This window comes from Nycticebus coucang, chromosome 12 (genome assembly GCF_027406575.1).
Source record: "Nycticebus coucang isolate mNycCou1 chromosome 12, mNycCou1.pri, whole genome shotgun sequence".
Taxonomy (NCBI): domain Eukaryota; kingdom Metazoa; phylum Chordata; class Mammalia; order Primates; family Lorisidae; genus Nycticebus; species Nycticebus coucang.
In genome coordinates, this window is record NC_069791.1 from 26,829,139 (window position 1) to 26,854,529 (window position 25,391).

A 25,391-nucleotide genomic window follows, 5' to 3' on the forward strand; every position below is an offset into this window, starting at 1 on the left:
TTATTTTTTAAAAATAAATTACCCAGTTTTAAGTATTCTGTTATAAACAACAGACTAAGACAAAGGAGAAGGGAATAGGGATAGGAAATCCAGACCCTCTCCCCTTCCTCCCCTACAAAGGCCTCATGGAAGAAATAGAACAATGCTCTACACAATGTCTAAGACCTGCGTCATCTCTAAAATCTGTTGTTAAAAAAATAAAACAAGGAGTCTTAGTTATGAAGGTGAATTTGTTTCACCTTTCACATGAGGAAAAGCGGAAAAAAATTCTAGGTGGAAGTAGCAGCTAATTATACTCAAGAGCTGCTTTTGAGAATAAAAGTTCCCAGATAAATTCTCTTAAATCATCCCCTGAGAGTGTGACTCCAGTTTTTCAATGGTGGCCTGTTAGTCTTCCCTTTATAGATCAGCTGAAGACTTTCCCCATCTACTACCTGTGAAGAAAAGCTGCTCATGAGGTAGAAATGATATCATCTTCATGAAAATAGAATGATTATGGTTATTATTTTATTTTATTTCAGATTAATATGAGGGTACAAATGATTAAGCAAGCTATATTGTTTGGGTTTCTAAGGTAAAGTTCAAGTTGTAGTTGACCCCGTCACCACGGGTCATAGGTACACCCTTACTTGGCTCACATTAACTGAGAGCTTACCAATTCCCACTCCCTCTTCCCCTTTTCTGTTTCCCTCCTTCTGCCCCCTCCCCAATATAATTGTGTTTTTCTCTTGTGCAGACGTGTAGTTGTTCATCTACTAGCTTCATATTAGTATCAAGTACATTGGATATTTGCTTTTCCATTCTTGTGATACTTTACTAAGAAGAATGTGCTTAACTCAATTCAGATAAATACAAAAGATGTAAAGTCTCCATCTTTTTATGGCTGAATAGTATTCCATGATATACATATGGGCAAGTGATGGGCACTTGGGTTGATTCCACATGTGGCAGTTATGAATTGAGCTGCAATAAACATTCTGGTGCACATCTCCTTATGGTAAAATGATTTTTTTTCTTCTGGGTACCTAATAGTGGGATTGCAAGATCAAATGGAAGGTCTACTTTCAGCTCTTTAAGGGTTCTGCATACTTCTTTCCATAAGGTTGTATTAGTCTGCAGTCCCACCCGGCATCTCCAGCTTGGGGACTTTATGATGTGGGCTATTCTCACTGGAGTTAAGTGATATCTCAGAGTGGTTTTGATTTGCATTTCTCTGATGATTAGAGAGGATGAGTATTTTTCATGTGTTCATTAGCCATTCACCTGTCTTCTTCAAAGAAATGTCTGTCAAATCTCTTACCCACTTATAAATGGGGCTATTTTCTCTTTTCTTGTTGATTAATTTGAGTCCTCTTTAGATTCTAGTTATCAGCCCTTTGTCAGATTCATAGCATGCAAATATCTTCTCCCATTCTGAAGTTTGTCTGTTTGCACAGCTAACAGTACAACAACTAGAATGATTATCATTATGTGAATTCCTAGATTGAACTGGAAAGAAATTCTGAGGAGGAAACACAGTTAAAAGGATAAAGAATATAATTGAAATTACAAATTAACCTTTACAGCACTGAAGAAAAACCAATTGGTATTCTCCTGCTGATAATCACTAATTGAATTATTTTTGCTAATACACATTGTCTCCTACTTGTGTGAAAAGCACCACACATGTTATTTTGAAAATTATAAGCTGAAGAGTGGTTTTAGTTTTAAGTTTGTAAAGCAAACATTCTTCATAGTAAATAGGTTTGCAATGCTCCCCCATTCTGACAGATTCATTTCCTTAAGAAGAGATGTTGTATCTAATTTTGTTCTGTGTGAAAGGCAATCTAATCCTTACATTTTACTAATCTTACAAGTCCTGAGCATTTTTGGTTCTATTCAGGTAGCCAGGAAACCTATATGGTCTCTTTCATGAGCTTTCAAGTCCTCTGTACCTCACTATTGAACTGGAATAGTAATACCTCGTGTTTTTAATTTTTCCAACATCTTTTCTAATTGATATTACCACTTGTAGGTTTCTTGTCAGGTATCCTGGAGATAGATGAAAGTTCTAATAGCCTTTTCTAAGCAATATCATAGGCAGAAATAATCCTTTTATAAGAGATGGTAAAAACTGTGGCAAAAAAAGGGGGGAAAGAAAGAGAGAGAGAGAGAGCTTGAGAACAATGCCTGAGGTTAAACAGCAAAGTGTAGGCTAGGTTTAAGTTTTCAATTTTTCCTTTCAATTTCTACCTGATCGTATAAATGAGATTCCATTAATTCTTAGAAAATGACGGAAAGATCCAAGGAAAGTTAAAGTGTGTTAGAATTTTGATGCTCAAAACTTATTTTTTTTTCATATTCTATACCATGGTCTATGTTGTGATAAGAATGTATCAGTCAGTGTTTTTAATGCTGTTGAAAATCCCTGAACATAATAAAATAATGATTATAAAAATGAGCATGAAAGCACAAAAACAAATTTACCAGCATACAAATATAGGGTTCTCATATTATTTATATGCAATATAAACAGATCTATTTCTTTGATTCTAAGATGCAAATATTTTTGTTTGTTTGTTACAAACATTTTCAAAATTGAGATGTACTCAACATATATTGTCAGGAAATTGCTAGCTTCACAGGAGTTATGAAGTATCAGTGACTGATACTAGCTTGAGAATATATGTAGTTATCCATTTTACTATTGTTTGAACTTCTCCATATCTTTAAAATTTTTCATGATGAATGCTTTGGAGAAATCTATTTAATTACATAATTTAGTTAAATAAGTCTAATTGAAATCCTGTGTGGCACAGGGTATGATGTCCGGTTGAAAAGTGTGGATGTCAATAGCTCTCAGTCCAAAAAGCATTTTAAAGGATTTGGATTCTGAATATGTAGAAATTTTGGGACTACCGTAACCATTTTTTTTTGTTTATGTGATATATAGTAGATATATAATTTTAAACTTCTAAAGGAGTTTTTTAAAAAGCATAAAATAATAATTCTCAGTGATAGGAAAACATTCTGTCAAAGATTAACTAGCAAAGGTTAACTGGCAATGATTTTTTTATTCTTTCTTATATAAAAAATACTCTTAGTCATGGTTCCAAAGCTATATGTCATAGGAATTTAGAGCCTTAAATTTTGTATCTGAATGCAAATTAAATATACTAATACTATCTACCATTTAACAAATATCCATAATGTGCTAAGTATTTTACATATATCACTTTACACTGAATCCTAATAGGAAAAATAATTTCCTTTGTTTTATAGATAAGCCAACTGAGACTCAGAGAGTCTGGCCACATAGTATAGTTTTTGCCTCAGCATCATTTTCAAGCCTCAGCATCATTTTCAAGCCTCACCCAGGTTGTCTGAAACCCACTTGTACTGAGTCACCTTTGGCCCAGTGAAAACTTCTCTTCCCTATGTAGCTGTTTATGATACAGCCCACTTGATTGTCATTTTAATAACTCCAAATCCAACACATCTTGTAATTGACCACCTTTCTACATTGACCACCTCCTTAAATCAACCCAACTTTCATAGACTAGACACGCACAACACGTACGTATCAGCACAATAGGCCGAGTTCCTTCTGTTGACCACCTCTATATGTTGACCAGTTTATTAAAGTCCCTTGGGTGGTCAACTTACAGAGGTTCCAGTGCATATAGATAAATATGTATACATCCTATTGATTCTGTTTCTCTGGATAACTCTAATGTAGATTTTGGTATTGAGTGGTTTTAAAGGAGCAGAATTTCAATGATGAGTTTTTTGAATTGGTCTGGGGGTTTCTGGGACTGGTTCTCTCATCTTATGAGATTCAACATTGCTAATGATGCTATTTCTAAAGTAGAGAGAGCACTGATAGATCATGTTGTGATCTGGCCATAGAGATATACAAAATATCACCATTAGATACTCCGGATCAACCACTTGTAGCAAGCAATAATCTGGGTGACTGTACATGTAATGCTTTCAAACATACTTGACAAATGAAAAAATAGAATGAGATTCACTGGATGTTCCTAATGTTGCTAAAAAGGGTGGAAAGAAAAGGATGAACCAAGGAATTTCAATTCCCAGCTCAAGCACTGCAGAAATGACCTGAAAGCTTATGAACATGCCCTAGAGGAGACTCTCAATACTTGTAGTTGCAGGGCTGAGAATGCTGAAAAATCACACAAAGAATCTTATCCTGTGGCTGGTAAAATTATAACTGTCCATTGTACTCCCAGGCTTACAGGTATCTACTATTGGGAAGAAACCATTGACTGGGAAGGAATGAAATCCAGAAAGCTGAAATAGGAATGTGTGGGAAGAACCTGATATCTGGATACATTAAGCCCCTAAATTCTGAAGAGCCTTCTTTCCCAGTGAGAGCAGCCTCCTCAACCCCCTTGGAAGTAGCCTCTCTGCCCCTGTCTGAGGGGATTAAGCTTTCATTGCATGAGGAAACCGTAACACCCTCCCCTAAAGCAACTGCCATATGATACAATGCTGATTCTCCTCAGGACTTACCTCCACCACTCCTTTTTTCTTCTAGACCTATAATTAGAATCAGATCTCCATATCTCAGTTGGTCCTTTATGGTGTATAATAAAGTGTGACCCATGATAGGTGAACAACACTTCAAGAATTTTTTTCTTCTGTTTTTTTTTTTTTTTTTTCCATATAGATAAAATCCAGGATCATGCAGGGCAGTGGTTCTCAACCTGTGGGTCACGACCCCTTTGGGAGTTGAATGACCCTTTCACAGGGGTCGCCTAAAACCATCACATACACCCTGTACAAATGCAGGTGTATGAAAATAATTTTATGGTTGGGGTCACCACAACACAAGAAACTGTATTAAAGGGTTTTGGCATTAGGAAGGTTGAGAACCACTGATGTAGGGGAATGTATATTAAGGGTGCAAGGTAATGATGGAATGTGATTCCAGTTAATTTTATTGATATAAATAAAATTATAATTTTATAATTATATTAAACAGAAATTCTATATTTGATGTTACAGCTCGGGAAGTTAGAGAGGGTTCTAACGGTTTGTTTGGTTGGCTGAAACATGGACAAAAACAGGGCCCACGGTGAGTGAGTTACAAATGTGGGACCTACCTTAATTGAATGTAGAGAAAGGGAGTCAATTTAGGGAAATTTGAATGTTGGAGTAGATTTGTCCTTTAAGACCTACTTACTTACCTGGGAGAATGCAGAATATACACCTTTCACTGTGACTGTGAGAAACAAATTTGTGAGAGGAGTCCTAGCATCTGTTAAGAGCACGGTGATCTTTCTTATCTATAGGCCAGACTTTACTGTGGTCCCTGAACTGAGAAACCTAAGTTCAAGAGGAGTAATTCAGTCCTAGATGGCAGGGACCATGTGGCAGCCCTTGACTCATGCAAAATTTGGTTGCAGTTGGCTAGGGATTCAAAGTACAGAGGAAGCATTAGAACACATTTAATTTAACATTAATAATGATATTTCTAAAAGTGAAATAGAGAGGAAGCCTACTAAATTCTTACTTGATCATTATAAGCAGAAAAGTTCCAGGTCAAGTGAACAAAAGTCAAGTGTGAATCATAAATATGTCACGGCCCCTCATTCAATTCCCAGACATGAGCCAGGTTATAGACCCTGGTGATGAAACATGAGTGTACGGGTATGACCCTGAAATGAACTATCAAGGTGCACAATGGCAGTTAGGGATTCCCCATGACCAAAAGTCCTGTCAGTCCAAATCAAGAGTTAAAATGATGTTCCTTACCTTTTTGCAATCAGAGGAATTTTTTCATTATGAAATGAACCAACTGGACGAATAGTTAACCACGTTTACTATTTGGAAGTGCTGAAAAGTCTGTAAAAAAAGATGAAAATGACCTGAACTTTTGGCCTACAACTTAGGGCTTTCATCATGATAATGCACCAGCTCATGCTGCCCTGCGAGGGAGTTTTTAGCCAATAAACAAATAACTGTATTGGAAACACCCTCCCTACTCACCTGATCTGGTTTCTAATGACTTTTTTCTTTATCTGAAGATAAAGGAAATATCGAAAGGAAGAGATTTTGATGACATTCGGAACATCAAAAGTAATACAACAATAGCTTTGATGACCATTCCAGCAAAAGAGTTCCAAAATTGCTCTGAAGGGTGGGCTAGGTGCTAACATTGGTGCATGGCCTTTTAAGAGGAGTACTTCAAAGGTGACTATAGTGATATTCAGCAATGGGGTATGCAGTTTCCTTTTCTAGGATGAATTCACTAACTTAAATGTCATGTCTCATACAGTGAAATGCTACTCCATAAGAAAAAGGGTTTACACTATTGATATAGGCGACTGGATTGATAGATCTCTAAATAAGCATGTTGAGTGAAAGGTAAGCAAAAAGATTAAATATTGTGTGACTCTCTATACATAAAATTCTGGAAAATGCAACTAATGCATAGTGACAAAAAGCAGCTCATTGTTTAGATGATGGGAAGACAAACAAAGGAATATTTTCATTTGGAAAAGGAACGTAAACATCAGAAGAGAAAGCTAAGAGTTAGAAGGGGATTCCTTTGGAAAGTTGGGCTCAAGAATAGAGAAAGGGGCTTATTAGAAGCTTTGTAGTAATGTTAATTAAAAAATCTGTTTTAAAAATAAATATTATAAGCATTATTTATAATAGCCAAAAAGTTGAAACGACTCAAATGTCAACCAATTAATGAATGAAAAGAATGTGGTATATCCATACAATTTATATAATTCAGCCACAGAGAGGAATGAAGTCCTGATGCATACTACAACATGGAGAAACCTTGAAAATATTACGCTATGCAAAAGAAGCCAGACAAAAAGGGCTTTATATTGCATATTCTATTTATAGGAAATGTTCAGAATAGGCAAATTCATAGAGACAGAAAGTAGATTAGTGGTTGCTAGGGGTTGACTATTGGAATGGTAGTGAATGATAGGGGGTTTATTTTTCCTGAGATGATGAAAATGTTCTGGAATGATGTGATGGTTGCAGAAGGTAATACTAAAAACCACTGATGTGTATACTTTGAAATGTTGACTTCTTGTTTGAATGATATCTTCAAAAAAAAGTGCAATGCAAAAAGAAAGGATAAGAAACAACGATAGCCCACGTTAAAGAAAGAACAACACATTAGGAAAGTAAAGAGAAACCTTCCTGGAATGTTGGAAGGGAGGAAGACATTGCAGACAGCATCACATGTACTTTGTACAAAGGCAGGGGATCATGAAAAATTTGAAGCTCAAAGATAATGAAAAGTGTAGCGGGAGTTGTTCAGGGTTTGTGGATGAAAGAAAGGAAAGGTGAGCAGATGAAGTTAGAGGAGTTAAGTTCTGAAAAAATATTTTCAATCTGGTTGGCAAACACTCCTTAGATCATAAGCAGGGCTTAGATTTTAATTTGTCATAAGGTCAACTCATAGCAAGCACACATTTGCCAGATACTTTTCCTGATAGATGGCCATTCGTACATAAATCATGGAGGTATGGTGTGCATATTCATATTTTGGACATGGTCAAATCTCATCCCTTCCCCCCATTTCCCACCATCTTTGCTATATGATTCTCTTTTTTTATATTCATTTAAAATGTTTTCATCTTAATCATGCTGCTATCTTTTTCTTTAAGACAAATTTCCTAAAGTATAAGCAAAACCTGGGAGCATTTGGGCATATTTTTCCACATTTCTAGTGCATATAATTAATACTTCTCCATATTAAACCCTTTTTTGCATTTAAAAGGATTTCTATATTTCTTATCATAGTCAAGAAGATATTCTGAAATCTTATCATTGAACAGTTTTCCAACTGTGGAATGATGTGTAAGCACTTGGGTGCTTTTTTTAAACAGCCACATTGACATCAATACCTAGAAACTTATTTTTAGTTGGACCTTTTCCCCAATGTTTGGAAATCTGTGACAGCAAAATAGGTAGAACTATTATTATGATATCTCTTTTCTCAGTCCTAGGATTTAGCATTTTCTCAATACACAGGGCAAGTGAAACATGAAATGGAAGTAGAATCCGTATACAGATTGAAATGAAGAGATTGCCTCCAACCAAAGCAGAAACAGATGGGAAGGCCCCAGAGGAGCTTTATCCTAAATGGAAAGGTACAACCTGCCATTCCCACTTACTGTTGCAAAATTGAATGCTAATTAGGGTAGACTATTTTTTGCAAAAACTTTGAAACAGAAATGCCCATTTTTAAGAAAATGGTTTTCATGTCCCTTTGAGAGCATTTTACTTTTAAAATGACTACATTTACTTATGACCAAGTAAAAAATATTTAGTAGCTCCATCTGTATAAATGGCTTTTATTCTGATCTTTATGTGTGTGCATTTTTTTTATTTTACACCTTGTGAGATTAGATAGACACACAAAGAGACCCTTCTTTCAACTGATGCCTTTTGACATCTTTTGGAATCAAAACTTTATAATTTATTCTCCGCATCTTCTAATCTGGTCTCCCCGTTACTTATATGCCCTCGTCTTCCCAAATATCTTTCCCTTTTGCTAGAGCAATCTCTTAAAAACCAAAAGCTTGTCATGAACGTTTTTATGTCTTACTCTAACTGCCATTATATATTCATTGCATCAACTAATATTTATAAAACGTCGCCAACTATTACGATCCAGACAGGCAGTGCAGAACACACTAATATCAGTAGAATGTACTGTTTTCCTTAAAAAATACAATCTAGGCAGAGCCAAGATGGCGGACTGAACCCAGCTTTCAACAGAGGCTCCCGTCCAGAAGGAGAGTTAAGGGACAGGAATTTAGTAAGTATCCTAGTGGACTTGAGCCTCACCAAGAGAGAAGGTTGAAGAACGCACATCAACACCGCTGAGGCAAGCTGTGATCACAAGGACACAAACAAAAGGTACAAAATCCACCACCAAGCGGACGGGAGTCCCCCTCCCCCATGGGACCGGCTCAAGAGCCCCACAATTAAACAAGCTGGCAGAAATTAAAGGCCTTCCCACTACACTCCCACGGGAGAGACCTTCTAAAAACTGGACCTACCTCCCCTACTGGGGTGCCGTGGTGTTCTCCTGCCGGGCATAAAACTGAATAAAACTTTAAAAATCCTTTGCCGGCAACCCTGAATCCCCAACACTCCCCTCCCGCCCACTGAGGTCTGGAGGCCTGTTCCCCAGGAGTTCGGATCCTTGAGTGATTTCTCAAGGGGAGTGGACAGTCCCCGAGTTGCGACTGGTCAGCATTGACTTTGAGGCACGCGAGTGAGGAGAGGGCACCGGGCTGAGGGGGAGTCACGCCTCGGCGGCACTTCCCTGTGGTGCGGTGCAGCAGCCCTCCCCGTGCATCAATACAGCCAGACATAAAACTGAATGAAACTCTAGCTTCCCCCCCACTCTCACTCGGGGTCTGGGGACCTGTCCCCCAGGAGTTCGGATCCTTGGGTGATTTCTCGAGGGGAGCGCACAGTGCCCGAGCCGCGACTGGTCAGCGCTGACTCTGAGACACGTGGGCAAGGAGAAAACACTCTACTGAGGGGGAGTCACGCTTCGGCGGCACTTCCCTGCGGATTAGGTGCAGCAGCCCTCCCCAGGCAACATTACGGGGCTGGGCACAAAACTGAATAAAACTCTAGCTTCCCCGCTGAGAGCTGAGAGGCCCTACTCTCACTCGGGGTCTGGAGGCCTATCCCCCAGGAGTTCGGATCCTTGGGTGATTTCTCGAGGGGAGTGCACAGTGCCCGAGCTGCGTCAGGTCAGCACTGACTCTGAGACACATGAGCAAGGAGAGGGCACTCTGCTGAGGGGAAATCAAGCCTTGGTGGCACTTCCCTGTGGTGCGGTGCAACAGCCCTCCCCGGGTGGGCGTAAAACTGAATGAAACTCTAGCTTCCCCCCCACTCCCAATCGGGGTCTGGGGGCCTATCCCCCAAGAGTTTGGATTCTTGGGGGATCTCTTGAGGGGTGTGGACCCAGCATAAACTGCAGCCACTCAGTGCTGACTCTGGGGTGCGAGACAGAGGAGAAAAGGGTTGGCTGAGTGCCCACACCAGAGCAGCAGTTCCCTGGAGGTAGATCAACAGCCATTTTTTCTTTAACGGAAGAACACTCACTTCTGGATATTCTGAGGCCACACCCCCTGTCTCCCTGGGCAACCAGAGGAGGCCACCGGTGAGCGGGGGATTTCCTGACACTGCTCACAAACCCGGGAAGCTTCCAGGGCGGGGCCGACCCAGAGAGGTGATCAGACGCAAACCTCCAGTAGCAAAGAGGACACAAACCTCCAGCAGCAAAGACGTTTGAACTCAGAACAGCCCGTCTTCTGTAGGCGATTTCGGCAGGAACAGAGACAGAACCCCGCAAAGTTGTCTGTTCTGTTCTGTTCTGTTAGCAGCATCCATCAGGGACGGGGCTAAGCCTGAGCGAACACCTCCTTCCCATCACCTGCATCAAGCACTCAAAGATGTCAGGCCCCATCTCCTCCTGCTAGATAGCGGCAGTCTGCGGGGGCCTGGCAGACTTCCTTGCCATTCAGGCAGGTGCAAACCCCTGGAGTGTCTGTTCACTGCAGGCAACTGGGTTAGCCATCTGCAGAGATACCAGTGACTGGGTCCGACGGAGGGGCAAAGTGGGGAAGGAGACGTCAACCTTCCCAGACTGCTCTGTTTGCTGGGTGGCTCCGCCTGACTCCACGCTGCACTGGGGTGAGCCGTGTCAGAGGAGTCACCAGGTTCCTGTGATCCAGTTCCCAGAGACCTCTTGAACTCTCCCACCCAAGACAGGTGCCGATTGAGACAGTTGATTTGGACCTTTTGAACTGGGCTAATAGACTGAGGACTTTTCAGGCAGTGCCCTGGGTGTGCGGTTGTAGGAAGGCTTGATTCTCCTTTTCCAACTGGGGCCAGAGGTGGGCGGGCGGGGTGACTTAATTGCTGATTTTTCCACACAGCTGAGACTTCAAGCCAGAGTAGAAGTTGCAATAGGATTGAACAGAAACCAGCTGAAAACAAGACAGAACCACTTTGCTCCACCACACCAGACAGGGCCCCAGTTTCTCAGGCCACAACACTGTACGGCCCCTCGATAAAGCCCCAGGGAAAAACCAAAGGGAGTAAAATAACCATGGGGCGGAATCAGTGGAAAAACTCTGGTAAACATGAATAACCAGAATAGATCAACCCCCCCAAGAAAAGATACGGCAGATGTGATTGAAGATCCCATTCATAAACAACTGGCTGAGATGTCAGAAATAGAATTCAGAATTTGGATCGCAGACAAGATTAATAAAATGGAATTAGGAATTCGAGGAGAAATTCAAAAGTTGTCTCAAGAATTTAACGAATTTAAAGACAAAACCACCAAAGACTTAGACACAGTGAAGCAAGAATTTACAGCCCTCAAAGATATGAAAAATACAGTAGAATCCCTCAGCAACAGAATGGAGCAAGCAGAAGAAAGGATTTCTGACATTGAAGATAAAGTCTTTGAACGCTCCCAATCTCTCAAAGAGGAAGAGAAATGGAGAGCAAAAACGGATCACTCGCTTAGAGAGCTCTCAGATAATTCGAAAAAAAGCAATATAAGAATTATAGGGATTTCTGAGAACGATGAAGTGGCCTCCAAGGGCACAGAGGCCCTTCTGCATGAAATTATGAAAGAAAATTTTCCAGACATGCCTAGAGAATCTGAAATTCAGATAGCAGACAGCTTCAGAACCCCAGCACGATTCAACCCCAATAAGTCATCCCCCAGACATATCATAATTAGCTTCACTAAAGTTAACATGAAAGAGAAGATTCTCAAAGCAGTCCGGCGAAAGAAAACTATTACGTACAAAGGTAAGAATATTAGAATAACTGCAGATCTCTCTGCTGAAACTTTTCAAGCCAGAAGAGGGTGGTCATCAACTTTTAATCTCCTAAAGCAAAATAACTTTCAACCCAGGATCTTGTATCCAGCCAAACTGAGTTTCATCTATGATGGAGAAATTAAATACTTCAATGACATTCATATGTTGAAAAAATTTGCCATAAGTAAACCAGCTCTTCAGGATATTCTCAGACCTATCCTCCACAATGACCAACTCAATCCTATACCACAAAAGTAAACTCACTCAGAAACTTAGGATCAAACTCCAACTTCCACACTGGCGAAAGGATTAAAAATGTCCACTGGACCTTTGAAAAACTCGATACCCAAAATTCCACCAGACTTATCAATACTCTCCATCAATGTGAATGGCTTAAACTGTCCTCTAAAGAGGCATAGGTTAGCTGACTGGATACAAAAACTCAAGCCAGATATTTGTTGCATACAAGAGTCACATCTCAACTTAAAAGACAAATACAGACTCAGGGTGAAAGGATGGTCATCCATATTTCAGGCAAATGGTAATCAGAAAAAAGCAGGTGTTGCAATTTTATTTGCAGATACAGTAGGCTTTAAACCATCAAAAGTAAGGAAGGACAAGAATGGTCACTTCATATTTGTTAAGGGTAATACTCAATATGATGAGATCTCAATTATTAATATCTATGCACCCAACCAGAATGCACCTCAATTTATAAGAGAAACTCTAACAGACATGAGTAACTTGATTTCCTCCAGCTCCATAATCATCGGAGATTTCAACACTTCTTTGGGAGTGTTGGATCGATCCTCCAGAAAGAAGCTGAGCAAAGAAATCTTAGATTTAAACCTAGCCATCCAATATTTAGATTTAGCAGACATCTACAGAACATTTCATCCCAACAAAACTGAATGCACATACTTCTCACCAGCCCACGGAACTTACTCCAAATTTGACCACATTTTAGGTCACAAGTCTAACCTCAGTAAATTTAAAGGAATAGAAATTATTCCATGCATCTTCTCGGACCATCATGGAATAAAACTTGAATTGAGTAACAACAGGAATCTGCATACTCATACAAAAACATGGAAGTTAAATAACCTTATGCTGAATGATAGGTGGGTCAGAGATGAGATTAAGAAAGAAATGGCCAATTTTTTGGAACAAAACGACAATGAAGACACAAACTATCAGAACCTCTGGGACACCACAAAGGCAGTTCTCAGAGGGAAATTTATAGCACTGCAAGCCTTCCTCAAGAGAACGGAAAGAGAGAAAGTTAACAACTTAATGGGACATCTCAAGCAACGGGAAAAGGAAGAACATTCCAACCCCAAACCCAGTAGAAGAAAAGAAATAACCAAAATTAGAGCAGAATTAAATGAAATTGAAAACAAAAGAATAATACAGCAGATCAATAAATCAAAAAGTTTGTTTTTTGAAAAGGTCAATAAAATAGATAAACCTCTGGCCAACCTAATCAGGAAAAAAAGAGTAAAATCTCTAATCTCATCAATCAGAAACAACAAAGACGAAATAACAACGGACTCATCAGAAATCCAAAAAATCCTTAATGAATATTACAAGAAACTGTATTCTCAGAAATATGAAAATCTGAAGGAAATGGACCAATACTTGGAAGCACGCCACCTTCCAAGACTTAACCAGAATCAAGTGGAAATGTTGAACAGACCCATATCAAGTTCAGAAATAGCATCAACTATACAAAACCTCCCTAAAAAGAAAAGCCCGGGACCAGATGGTTTCACGTCAGAATTCTACCAAACCTTTAAAGAGGAATTAGTACCTATATTACTCAACCTGTTCCAAAAGCCGAAAAAGAAGGAGGACTACCCAACACGTTCTATTAAGCAAACATCACCCTGATCCCCAAACCAGGAAAAGACCCAACAAGAAAAGAAAATTATAGACCAATATCACTAATGAATATAGATGCAAAAATATTCAACAAGATCCTAACAAACAGAATCCAGCAACACATCAAACAAATTATACATCATGACCAAGTTGGTTTTATCCCAGGGTGTCAAGGCTGGTTCAATATACGTAAATCTATAAATGTAATTCAGCACATAAACAAATTAAAAAACAAAGACCATATGATTCTCTCAATTGATGCAGAAAAAGCTTTTGATAATATCCAGCATCCCTTCATGATCAGAACACTCAAGAAAATTGGTCTAGAAGGGACTTTTCTTAAACTGATAGAGGCCATCTACAGCAAACCCACAGCCAATATCATATTGAATGGAGTTAAATTGGAATCATTTCCACTCAGATCAGGAACCAGACAAGGCTGCCCATTGTCTCCATTGCTTTTCAACATTGTAATGGAAGTTTTAGCCACCGCAATTAGGGAAGAAAAGGCGATCAAGGGTATCCATATAGGGTCAGAAGAGATCAAACTTTCGCTCTTCGCAGATGATATGATTGTGTATCTGGAAAACACTAGGGACTCTACTACAAAACTCCTAGAAGTGATCAAGGAATACAGCAGCGTCTCAGGTTACAAAATCAACATCCATAAATCGGTAGCCTTTATATACACCAACAACAGTCAAGTTGAAAAAGCAGTTAAGGACTCTATCCCATTCACAGTAGTGCCAAAGAAGTTGAAATATTTGGGAATTTACCTAACAAAAGACGTGAAAGATCTCTATAAAGAGAACTATGAAACTCTAAGAAAAGAAATAGCTGAAAATGTTAACAAATGGAAAAACATACCATGCTCATGGCTAGGAAGAATCAACATTATCAAAATGTCCATATTCCCAAAGCAATATATAATTTCAACGCACTCCCTGTTAAAGCTCCACTGTCATATTTTAAAGATCTTGAAAAAACATTACTTCGTTTTATATGGAATCAGAAAAAACCTCGAATAGCCAAGACATTACTCAGAAATAAAAACAAAGCAGGAGGAATTACACTACCAGACATCAAACTTTTCTACAAATCGATAGTGATCAAAACAGCATGGTATTGGCACAAAAACAGAGAAGTAGATATCTGGAACAGAATAGAGAATCAAGAGATGAATCCAGCTACTTACCGCTATTTGATTTTTGAGAAGCCAATTAAAAACATTCAGTGGGGAAAAGATTCCCTATTTAACAAATGGTGCTGGGTAAACTGGCTGGCAACCTGCAGAAGACTGAAATTGGACGCACACCTTTCACCATTAACTAAGATAGACTCTCATTGGATTAAAGATTTAAACTTAAAACATGAAACTATAAAAATACTAGAGGAGAATGCAGGGAAAACCCTTGAAGAAATTGGTCTGGGTGAGTATTTCATGAGGAGAACCCCCCGGGCAATTGAAGCAGCTTCAAAAATACACTACTGGGACTTGATCAAACTAAAAAGCTTCTGCACAGCTAAGAACACAGTAAGCAAAGCAAGCAGACAGCCCTCAGAATGGAAGAAGATATTTGCAGGGTATATCTCTGACAAAGGTTTAATAACCAGAATCCACAGAGAACTCAAACGCATCAGCAAGAAAAAAACAAGCGATCCCATCGCAGGCTGGGCAAGGGATTTGAAAAGAAACTTCTCTGAAGAAGACAGGCACACGGCCTTCAGACATATGAAAAAATGCTCATCATCTTTAATCATCAGAGAAATGCAAATCAAAACTACTTTGAGATATCATCTAACTCCAATAAGACTAGCCTATATCACAAAATCTCAAGAGCAGAGATGTTGGCGTGGATGCGGAGAAAAGGGAACACTTCTGCACTGCTGGTGGGAATGCAAATTAATACATTCCTTTTGGAAAGATATATGGAGAACACTCAGAGATCTAAAAATAGATCTGCCATTCAATCCTGTAAGTCCTCTGCTGGGCATATACCCAGAAGACCAAAAATCACAACATAACAAAAATATTTGTACCAGAATGTTTATTGCAGCCCAATTCATAATAGCTAAGTCATGGAAAAAGCCCAAGTGCCCATTGATCCACGAATGGATTAATAAATTGTGGTATATGTATACCATGGAATACTATGCAGTCTTAAAGAAAGATGGAGACTTTACCTCTTTCATGTTTACATGGATGGAGCTGGAACATATTCTTCTTAGTAAAGTATCTCAAGAATGGAAGAAAAAGTACCCAATGTACTCAGCCCTACTATGAAACTAATTTGGGGCTCTCACATGAAAGCTATAACCCAGTTACAACTTAACAATAGGGGGAAGTGGGAAAGGGGGGGGTGGGTAGAGGGAGGGGGATCGGTGGGATCACACCTGTGGTGCATCTTACAGGGGTATTTGCGAAACTTGGTAAATGTAGAATGTAAAGGTTTTGGCACAGTAACTGAGATAACGCCGGAAAGGCTATGTTAACCACTGTGATAAAAATGTGTCAAATGGTCTATGAAGCGAGTGTATGATGCCCCATGATCGTATCAATGTATACAGTTATGATTTAATAAAAAAAAAAAAGTCACTGGCAAACAAATAAAGAAATAAAATAATTTGTTATTTTTCAAACAGCAAAAAAAAAAAAATACAATCTAGGGCAGCGCCTGTGGCTCAAAGAAGTAGGGTGCCAGCCCCATATACCAGAGGTGGCAGGTTCAAATTCAGCCCAGGCCAAAAACTGCAAAAAAAAAGAAAAAAGAAAAAAATACAATCTAGTAATAAAGATAAAACAGATAAACCAGTGTCAACATCAACTTCTATACTATACTACATTCTAATGTCTCCTTATATTATTCAGTGGGGTGGTTACCATCTCTGACGTAGGCGGAGCAAACAGATGCTTTCATGAATTTAGTCTCTCCACAAATATTAGCACCAATCTGCAATGTGCCAGGAATTGAGACAGAGAAAATGCAGCATCCACATTCTTTAGAGATTAGATTTACAAGATTAGCTGAGAGAGGAAAAGGACAGTGGTGGTGGCAGCGCTTGGTGGCAGGGGCTCTGCAGCTAGTGCAGTGACTCATCTCAGCAGGACAGATGAGCACATCCCAGACGGCTCAGGATCGAAACCGGGCTCTGCTCTCAGCAATCATGTGACGTAGGACAGGGTATTTCATTTCCTTGAGCCTTAGTTTCCCACCTGCAAAGTGTGTCCATTTCATGTGGCTATGGTGAGGACTAAATAAGGTAATCAGGGTATAGTGCCTGACCCATGAATTAGCAACTTGCTTATTGAATCTCCAAGAACACGCCCATTTCCTTGAACTGTTGTTTTCTTTCCCCAGCTCCAACTCCCTTTAAGTGTTTTGTCTCAGCTCTCAAATGTCAGACATTTTGCAAGACAAACAGCAGCATGCCAGGGGCCCAGAAAGAGGCAGCGGGAGTTGAAAGAGCCCAGGGAAGCATCCATCACAAAACCATCCTGCTTCGAAGTGAAAAGTGCAATTCACTAAGACTCTGGTAACACCCATGACTGAACATCCTGCTAATTTTAGCAAAATAATAAATGTGAATAAGGCTTTTTTATTCAATTGACTGCACCCAAACCCAGGTTTGAGAAGAAATAAAAACCGGGAGCTCTACCCTTTCAATTGAAACCATGATTAATAAACACTCATGAAGACTCAGTTGCTCCCAAAAGATCGGAACTGGTGTTATTCAGTGCTGACAACTTGCTAAAAAGATTGCCTTTTATTCCTGCAAAAAACAAGAATCAATGAAGGTAGGAGATTGAAGGAGGCAGAGAGGATGAATGAAGAAGTCAATTTATTCAGGTTGATATGGGATAAAAACCTGATGGAGCTAAAATTCCCAAAGAAATAAAAATTGTCATCGAGAAAGAACTAAAGAGTATTAATGCAAAGCAGTTTCTTTGATGTTACTGCCCACTCAACTTCTTGCAGAAACTGTAATTTTTTAGATTAGATTTACAAAAATAAGTAATAGGAAAAAGGATAAAGGCCTCTTTTTAAAACGATTGTATCTTGTTTCTTCAACTGAGCTGTCGTTTCCTAGAGGACAGGGATAACAAATTTCCTTGCCTATTGTTCTGCTGTTCTTCGGAACAGGCCTGACATAGAGTCGGGGTTCAACAAAAAGTCCTGCTTGGCTGGTAGCTATAAATAGTAGACAAGCAAAGTCTGGGGCACTGAATGTTATTCCAGTATGAATTTTTACTGACATTCTTTCTGCCATTGAAAGGACATGAGGATAATAAATAGAAAAGAACCTATGTATTTTTTCTTTATTTCACCTAGCACACAGATTGGCCCACAGAGACTGTTTGATAAATGTTTATTGAAGTAGTTGGTGAGGAAAGTAACAGCATGCCGGTAGATGGACAGAGATATGACATTTCTGTTGCCTTGGAGAGAAGAAACATCCTCCTGTCTCTCCAGCAGGCGTTCTAGCTGCTACAGGAGCAGCAGCGGCAGAGGTAAATGCAGCTGCATTTTCTTAAGATAGGACTGTGATCTACAGGTTAGAAACGGTGCCCCCTGATGGTGCGAGTCACCAATTCTGCCTCCACTGGCTAGCACCCAGCCGGGCCCTTGACAATACCTGTGGAGTTGATTGAGTCATTTATTGTCATTTTCCTTTCCTTATTTTATATCTGCACAGGTGTTCACCTGTACCTGAAAATTCCTCCATTTACCCTAATCAAAGCAACCAAACAAAAATTCCACCTTCAGTGAGATTATGTCTTTGTAGGCTTGTCGTCTGCCCTTCCTGGATCAGAATCTTCTGGAAAGGAAGTCTTTCGTAAGATACGGAACTCAGATCTCCTGTCTCATGGCAAAAACTCACAAAGCAATAGAGTTTATGAAGTGTTCACCCTGGATTTCAGGCACATCTGGGGACTGTCGGAAGGAGTTTTGGAGAGATGTGAGAAACAAAGTTAGTTACTTTAGATTTCTAGTTACTTTGGAAATCTAATCTCTCTGATCCCGGAGTTCATTCATTCAATGAGAATCTACTGAATCCTGACTGTGCTGCCTTGTGCTGGGCTTTGTGCTGGGCTGAGAACACCATGACCTCTGCGCTCAGACTGGACTACAGACCTTAGTATTTGTTGCCTTCTCTGCTTGGTAATACTCTGTCGCTTTTTGTCTCTGGCTTGACCACAACTACTCGTTTTTTTAAAATTTCCTCCAAAAATTCTTTTCCTTCCATCTCCAAGACCAGATGTGGTACCTACCCCCCATTCCAGGATTCACAGTACCCTGCACTTGGGCCTCCCCTAGTCTGTGTCCTGGGCCACCGTAATGGGCGGATTGCTCGTCCAGCTCTCAGAAGAATAAGAATAAGGTTCCAGAGGACAAATATTGACACTGTGTCTTATGATTCCCATCATGGTTCTTCACACTCAGTGCTCCCTAAATATTTGTTGGATAAATACCTGACTTCCCCTACTTTCATGACAGCTTACTGTCAAGCCCCGTTACTTGACTTGATCCCATGTGCCTCCTGCTGTGTGCTTGACCTTGCTGAGGAATGGAAGCCCCGAGCTCTGTTTGTCTGACATGAAGATGGGTGCAGTGTTAGCTGCTTTTCTAAAAACGGCAGCTGGTTCTGCCTGCCAGTGTCTCAGAGAACTTTTCTTTGTCAGAAATTTGACTACCTTGTGAACATATATATTTAAGATCTAAAGTATCTTAGATACTGAGTTTGAGGGACTATTGAGTGACAACAACTGTAATCACTTTGTCAGGTGTTGCCTATCATGAAAAGACCTATTAAGTCCCTGTGTTGGGGGTAAAGCCCCTCCCACATGTCTGAAGTTTGATGCCCAGGGAGACCTCTTCCTGCCTCTGTCTGCCCCTCCACTCACACTACCCTTGAGGAGCTGGGGGGAATTACCTGACTGGTAAATTTGGGAAAAATAACCAAGATGCTTGGTTTTCCTTTGTGTAAACTTCTGACACAGAACAAAATGCTTATGGGAAACAGAAGCTCTGCTTTCCATGGAGTGAGGCTTGGTCACTGGGGTTGTAGTTGGGAAGTTGGGTTGGGTGGCAAGTCGATCAAACTCTGAGATTTACTATTAGGAAGCCCAGTGCACGTCGCAGTCAGCTCTGTCATCCAACTCGGCCTTTACCAAGGTGATGCTTCCACTCCACACTTGCCATTTGTCTTTTTTCTCAATTTGTTTAAAGTATAAATTAGAAAGAGACTTTCCTAGAGACTCCCAGTAAAGTCCAATTTTTGTTTTTATTATTATTATTTTTCTTTTTTGTAGAGACAGAGTCTCACTTTGTCACCCTCAGTAGAGTGCTGTGGCCTCACAGTTCACAGCAACCTCCAGCTCTTGGGCTTAGGTGATTCTCTTGCCTCAGCCTCCCCAGTAGCTGGGACTACAGGTGCCCACCACAACACCCAGCTATTTTTTGTTGCAGTTTGGCCAGGGCCGGTTTGAACCTGCCACCCTCAGTATATGGGGTCGGCACTGAGCCACAGGTGGGGGCTCTGTGCCTGTAGCACAGGGTCTATGGCACCAGCCACATACACTGAGGCTAGCAGGTTCAAACCCAGCCCAGGGCATCTAAACAACAATGACAACTACAACAAAAAATGACTGGGCATTGTAGTGGATGCCTGTAGTCTCAGCTACTTAGGAGGCTGAGGCAAGAGAATCGCTTAAGCCCAAGAGTTTGAGGTTGCTGTGAGCTGTGACACCATAGCACTTTACCGAAAGCGACATAGCGAGACTCTGTCTCAAAAAAAAAGCACGTGGGGACTCTTCTGCAGCTTCTTCTCCTCTTCTGCAGCTTCTTCTCCTCTTCTGCAGCTTCTTCTCCTCTTCTGCAGCTTCTTCTCCTCTTCTGCTGCTTCTTCTCCTCTTCTGCAGCTTCTTCTCCTCTTCTGCAGCTTCTTCTCCTCTTCTGCTGCTTCTTCTCCTCTTCTGCAGCTTCTTCTCCTCTTCTGCAGCTTCTTCTCCTCTTCTGCAGCTTCTTCTCCTCTTCTGCTGCTTCTTCTCCTCTTCTGCAGCTTCTTCTCCTCTTCTGCAGCTTCTTCTCCTCTTCTGCTGCTTCTTCTCCTCTTCTGCAGCTTCTTCTCCTCTTCTGCAGCTTCTTCTCCTCTTCTGCAGCTTCTTCTCCTCTTCTGCAGCTTCTTCTCTTCTGCAGCTTCTTCTCCTCTTCTGCAGCTTCTTCTCCTCTTCTGCAGCTTCTTCTCCTCTTCTGCAGCTTCTTCTCCTCTTCTGCTGCTTCTTCTCCTCTTCTGCAGCTTCTTCTCCTCTTCTGCAGCTTCTTCTCCTCTTCTGCAGCTTCTTCTCCTCTTCTGCAGCTTCTTCTCCTCTTCTGCTGCTTCTTCTCCTCTTCTGCTGCTTCTTCTCCTCTTCTGCAGCTTCTTCTCCTCTTCTGCAGCTTCTTCTCCTCTTCTGCTGCTTCTTCTCCTCTTCTGCAGCTTCTTCTCCTCTTCTGCAGCTTCTTCTCCTCTTCTGCTGCTTCTTCTCCTCTTCTGCTGCTTCTTCTCCTCTTCTGCTGCTTCTTCTCCTCTTCTGCAGCTTCTTCTCCTCTTCTGCAGCTTCTTCTCCTCTTCTGCTGCTTCTTCTCCTCTTCTGCAGCTTCTTCTCCTCTTCTGCTGCTTCTTCTCCTCTTCTGCTGCTTCTTCTCCTCTTCTGCAGCTTCTTCTCCTCTTCTGCAGCTTCTTCTCCTCTTCTGCTGCTTCTTCTCCTCTTCTGCAGCTTCTTCTCCTCTTCTGCAGCTTCTTCTCCTCTTCTGCTGCTTCTTCTCCTCTTCTGCTGCTTCTTCTCCTCTTCTGCTGCTTCTTCTCCTCTTCTGCAGCTTCTTCTCCTCTTCTGCTGCTTCTTCTCCTCTTCTGCAGCTTCTTCTCCTCTTCTGCTGCTTCTTCTCCTCTTCTGCTGCTTCTTCTCCTCTTCTGCAGCTTCTTCTCCTCTTCTGCTGCTTCTTCTCCTCTTCTGCTGCTTCTTCTCCTCTTCTGCTGCTTCTTCTCCTCTTCTGCTGCTTCTTCTCCTCTTCTGCTGCTTCTTCTCCTCTTCTGCTGCTTCTTCTCCTCTTCTGCAGCTTCTTCTCCTCTTCTGCAGCTTCTTCTCCTCTTCTGCTGCTTCTTCTCCTCTTCTGCTGCTTCTTCTCCTCTTCTGCAGCTTCTTCTCCTCTTCTGCAGCTTCTGCACGCTCCATCAAACGATGTCACTGTTACATAAAAGAACAGATCCTGGACTTCCTTCTATATCCTGGGATTGATTCCAGCTTCCGCACAAGGCAAAAATTTGACTTACAGGGGAGACAAAGGGAGGATTTAATTTCATTGACTCTAGCTTTCAATGGCTTGGTTGGCTTCAGGCTCTTTGCTTTAATTTGAACTTTGGTGTTTGTGTGCACCTGGCTCATGAGTTCTTTGTGGGGTTGTAAACTCACTGCCCGGCCTTTATTGGGAATCTCCTGGCATGTCCTGGGTCTGGACCACTTCCACGTTTGCTCCAGACATTTGTTCTGAGTATTTTCCTAATTCTCCTGAGACTGACTTTCCACACATCCGTATTCCATCACTCCCACACACCTGGCATAATTAGAGACATCAGCTGGTTATGTTGCTTTTTATGAAAGACAGCATGGTGCAGAGAGAAATACCAGGGACATTACCACCCAAAAAGCCTGAATTATATCCCAGGGTTTACTAGTTCCATGACCTTCAACAATGGTAACAATAGCAACCAATTCCTGAGTGCCTGCTCTGTGCTGGGCATTTGCTGAGATACGTTAGATCTAATAGTACCTGCCAACCAGATAATCCAGCCTTGTAAATATGTATATCATTACCAGTTAAAAATGAAAAAACCGAACTACGGATTACACATGTAACACTTTAGCGTAGTGCCTGGCATATGGGCATTCAAAAGAAAAGATTGCTTGTCTTTTCTTCTTGTTCTAATGTTATCTTAATAATAATTTCACATTTATAGTTCAAAAATCAGAATGATAAACACTATATGCTTTAAGGTCTCTTGGTCCCTTCCCTGCTTCCATCTGCCCTCATTCTTCTTCATTCCCTGTACATAATCATTTTTAACTGTTTTTCTGTTTCTTATTTATCCTTACACTATATATATGCAAATAGATATACTTACACTATATATATGCAAACCTATATGTGCAGGCACTTATGTATTTCCCACTTTTATCATAACATATGGTATAATATGTTCTCCATAAATACCACTATCAGATTTTTCAGTTGTTAAAGCCTAAGATCTTTGTGTCAACTTAATTCCTCTTTCCCCTTACTCTCAACATATACTCACTTAAAAGTTTTGTCTACCTTCAAAATTAAATGTGATGACTCCTTGTCACCTCCTCCACTCTGGTCCAAGTCACCATCATCTCCACCTGGATCACTGCGGTAATATCCTCACTGCTCTCCAGGCCTTTGTGCCTGACCTAACACAGTCACTCTCATCATAGTCAGAATAAGTCATTTAAACTCAGAGTCAGATGGTATCATTCTACCCGTGGACCTAACTGTAAAATGTGCCCCACTAACCTCTGTGTAAAATCTTAAGTTATTACACTTGTGTGCCTGTTATCTGTTGCTGTGCAATAAACCACCCCAACTTCCAGTGGCTCACAACAGCAATCATAGTTTCACTCATGATTCTCTAATTTAGGCTGGGTTTTGCTGGGTAACATTCTGCTGGAATTGCCTGAGGTCACTCACAGGGCTGCCTGGAGTCAGTCGCTCATCTGGGATGTAGATGGGCCTCATTGATCCGGCATGGGCTTGTTCACACAGCAGCTCTCTGGGGTTGCTGGCATGGATGCCTCAGTTCTTTTTCATGTGGACTTCTCCAGTAGGGGACTTACCCTCGAGTGGGATAACTTCTTTACATGGCTTTCTCCACGTCTTTCATAACGTATTCCTTTATACTTTCCTCTTTCAGGAGAGCAAATGTGAAAGCAGCAAGATCTTTTGAGTCTATGCTTTGGAACTTAGATAACATCACTTCTGCCACGTTCTATAGATAAAACCAAGTCCAGAACCCCAGCTTACACTCAAGGCTCCTACAAATTTGCTTCATCTCTTGAGAGGAGGTTTAATCTACCACAACCGGTCTATGAGAACTTCGTGATCCCTCCTCTGTGACTTCATCAGTCATTCTCCCTGACGCTCCCTCTGCTCCAGACGCACAACTAGCTTCATGATTCCTCATAAAGACCAGGAATACTGCAGCCTGTGCAAGTTCCTCCTGCATGACCAAGGTCTGTCTGCACAAGAATGTCTCCTTCACTCCCTTTAAGTTTTTGCTAATAGGGGCCCATCCAATGAGGCGTATCTTTTACATTTCAGTCTTCTCTTTATTCCCTAAACATCCTATCCACGTGCCCTTTATAGCTTTTCTTGTATTCATAACACCACTGTGCTATTTTACACATGGCAATAGTCGACTCATTTGTTTGCTCTTATTTTCTTTCTTCCGCTACGGGAGGCTATGCATCTTTTTCCAGTGCTTGCCTGAACCTGGAACATTGCCTGACACCCATAAAAATCCTTGAACATATAGTTAAATGAATAAAGCAATTAAGAAGTGAAGCATGTGATCTTTCTTATCTCTTTTTATTACATTTTATATTATAGAGAAAATGTATAATTCTTTCTAGTATCTACCTTCATATTTGTCCTTCTATATAATGCCACTTGTCCTTTAGCTAACTGTGGCTTCCCTTTAAGCCACATTAGGACCTGCTCTTCTTCTGCACCTCCAAAACTCACTGTTAGTTTAACAGTATTTTTTTCTTCTAGTTTATTTTTGAATGGCTAAAGCTAACCTGCTTAAATGACTAGTTCTTATGTTGTCAACATGGTATCTTTTGATTCCTGTATCAAACGTGAGACAATAAACAAGACATCCTACTTCTTCTCCCATGTTTGTTACTTATATTATTGTCAAAATGTCCATCTAAGTTTTTGACATTTTGACAAGATTGATGAACCTCTGGTAAAACTAATCATGAAAGTAATAACTTGATTTAAAAAAAAAATGACATCAGAAGAAGAGAAAACACAAATTGCCAATATCAGAAATGACAAATCAAGCATCATTACAGATTCTATGGGCAAAAATAAGTGATACAAACCATAGAGCATTGAAACAAAGATATAAAACTCTTATTATTTTTATCTAACATGACTGCATATATAAATAATCTAAACAATTTATTAGAATGAACTATTTAAGTGAATTTAGCAATGTCCTTACATACAAGACCAATATATAAAAATCAACGATGTTTCTACATTCTAGTTAGAAGAAATTTGAAAATGGATTATAAAAGTAATATTATTTTCGATAGCACAAAACTATTATCAAATTTTTAGGAAAAAACATAGCAAAAGATGTATAAGCAAAATATTATTTAAAGAAATTAGAGAAAACCTAAGTCAATAAGAGATGTTAGGTTCGTGGATTACAGTTTTTAATATTATTGAGATGTCATTTCTATCTAAATTGATCTATAGATTTATGTAATCCCAGTCAAAATCCCAAAACATTTGTGTGTGTGTGTGTGTGTGTATAAATTTGCAAGCTAACTCTAAAATGTTTATGGGAATGCAAAATGATTTAGAAGAATAAAGT

The 25,391-nt window shown here is 40.3% G+C and overlaps 1 protein-coding gene across 2 annotated transcripts in view; it reads left to right on the forward strand.

The window, feature by feature from the left end:
* Positions 1–24,494, forward strand: part of CPNE8 (copine 8) — a 308,616-nt gene extending 284,122 nt beyond the window's left edge. The window contains exon 21 of one of the 2 annotated variants that reach the window (XR_008373258.1): positions 23,697–24,494. Coding sequence is in view for 1 of the 2 variants with exons in the window: in XM_053555699.1 (XP_053411674.1) it covers positions 23,697–23,729 (33 nt within the window). In the remaining variant the exon portion in view is untranslated. The remainder of the gene's footprint in view (positions 1–23,696) is intronic. The other variant, XM_053555699.1, reaches the window with a different exon arrangement.
* Positions 24,495–25,391: the final 897 nt, after the last annotated feature.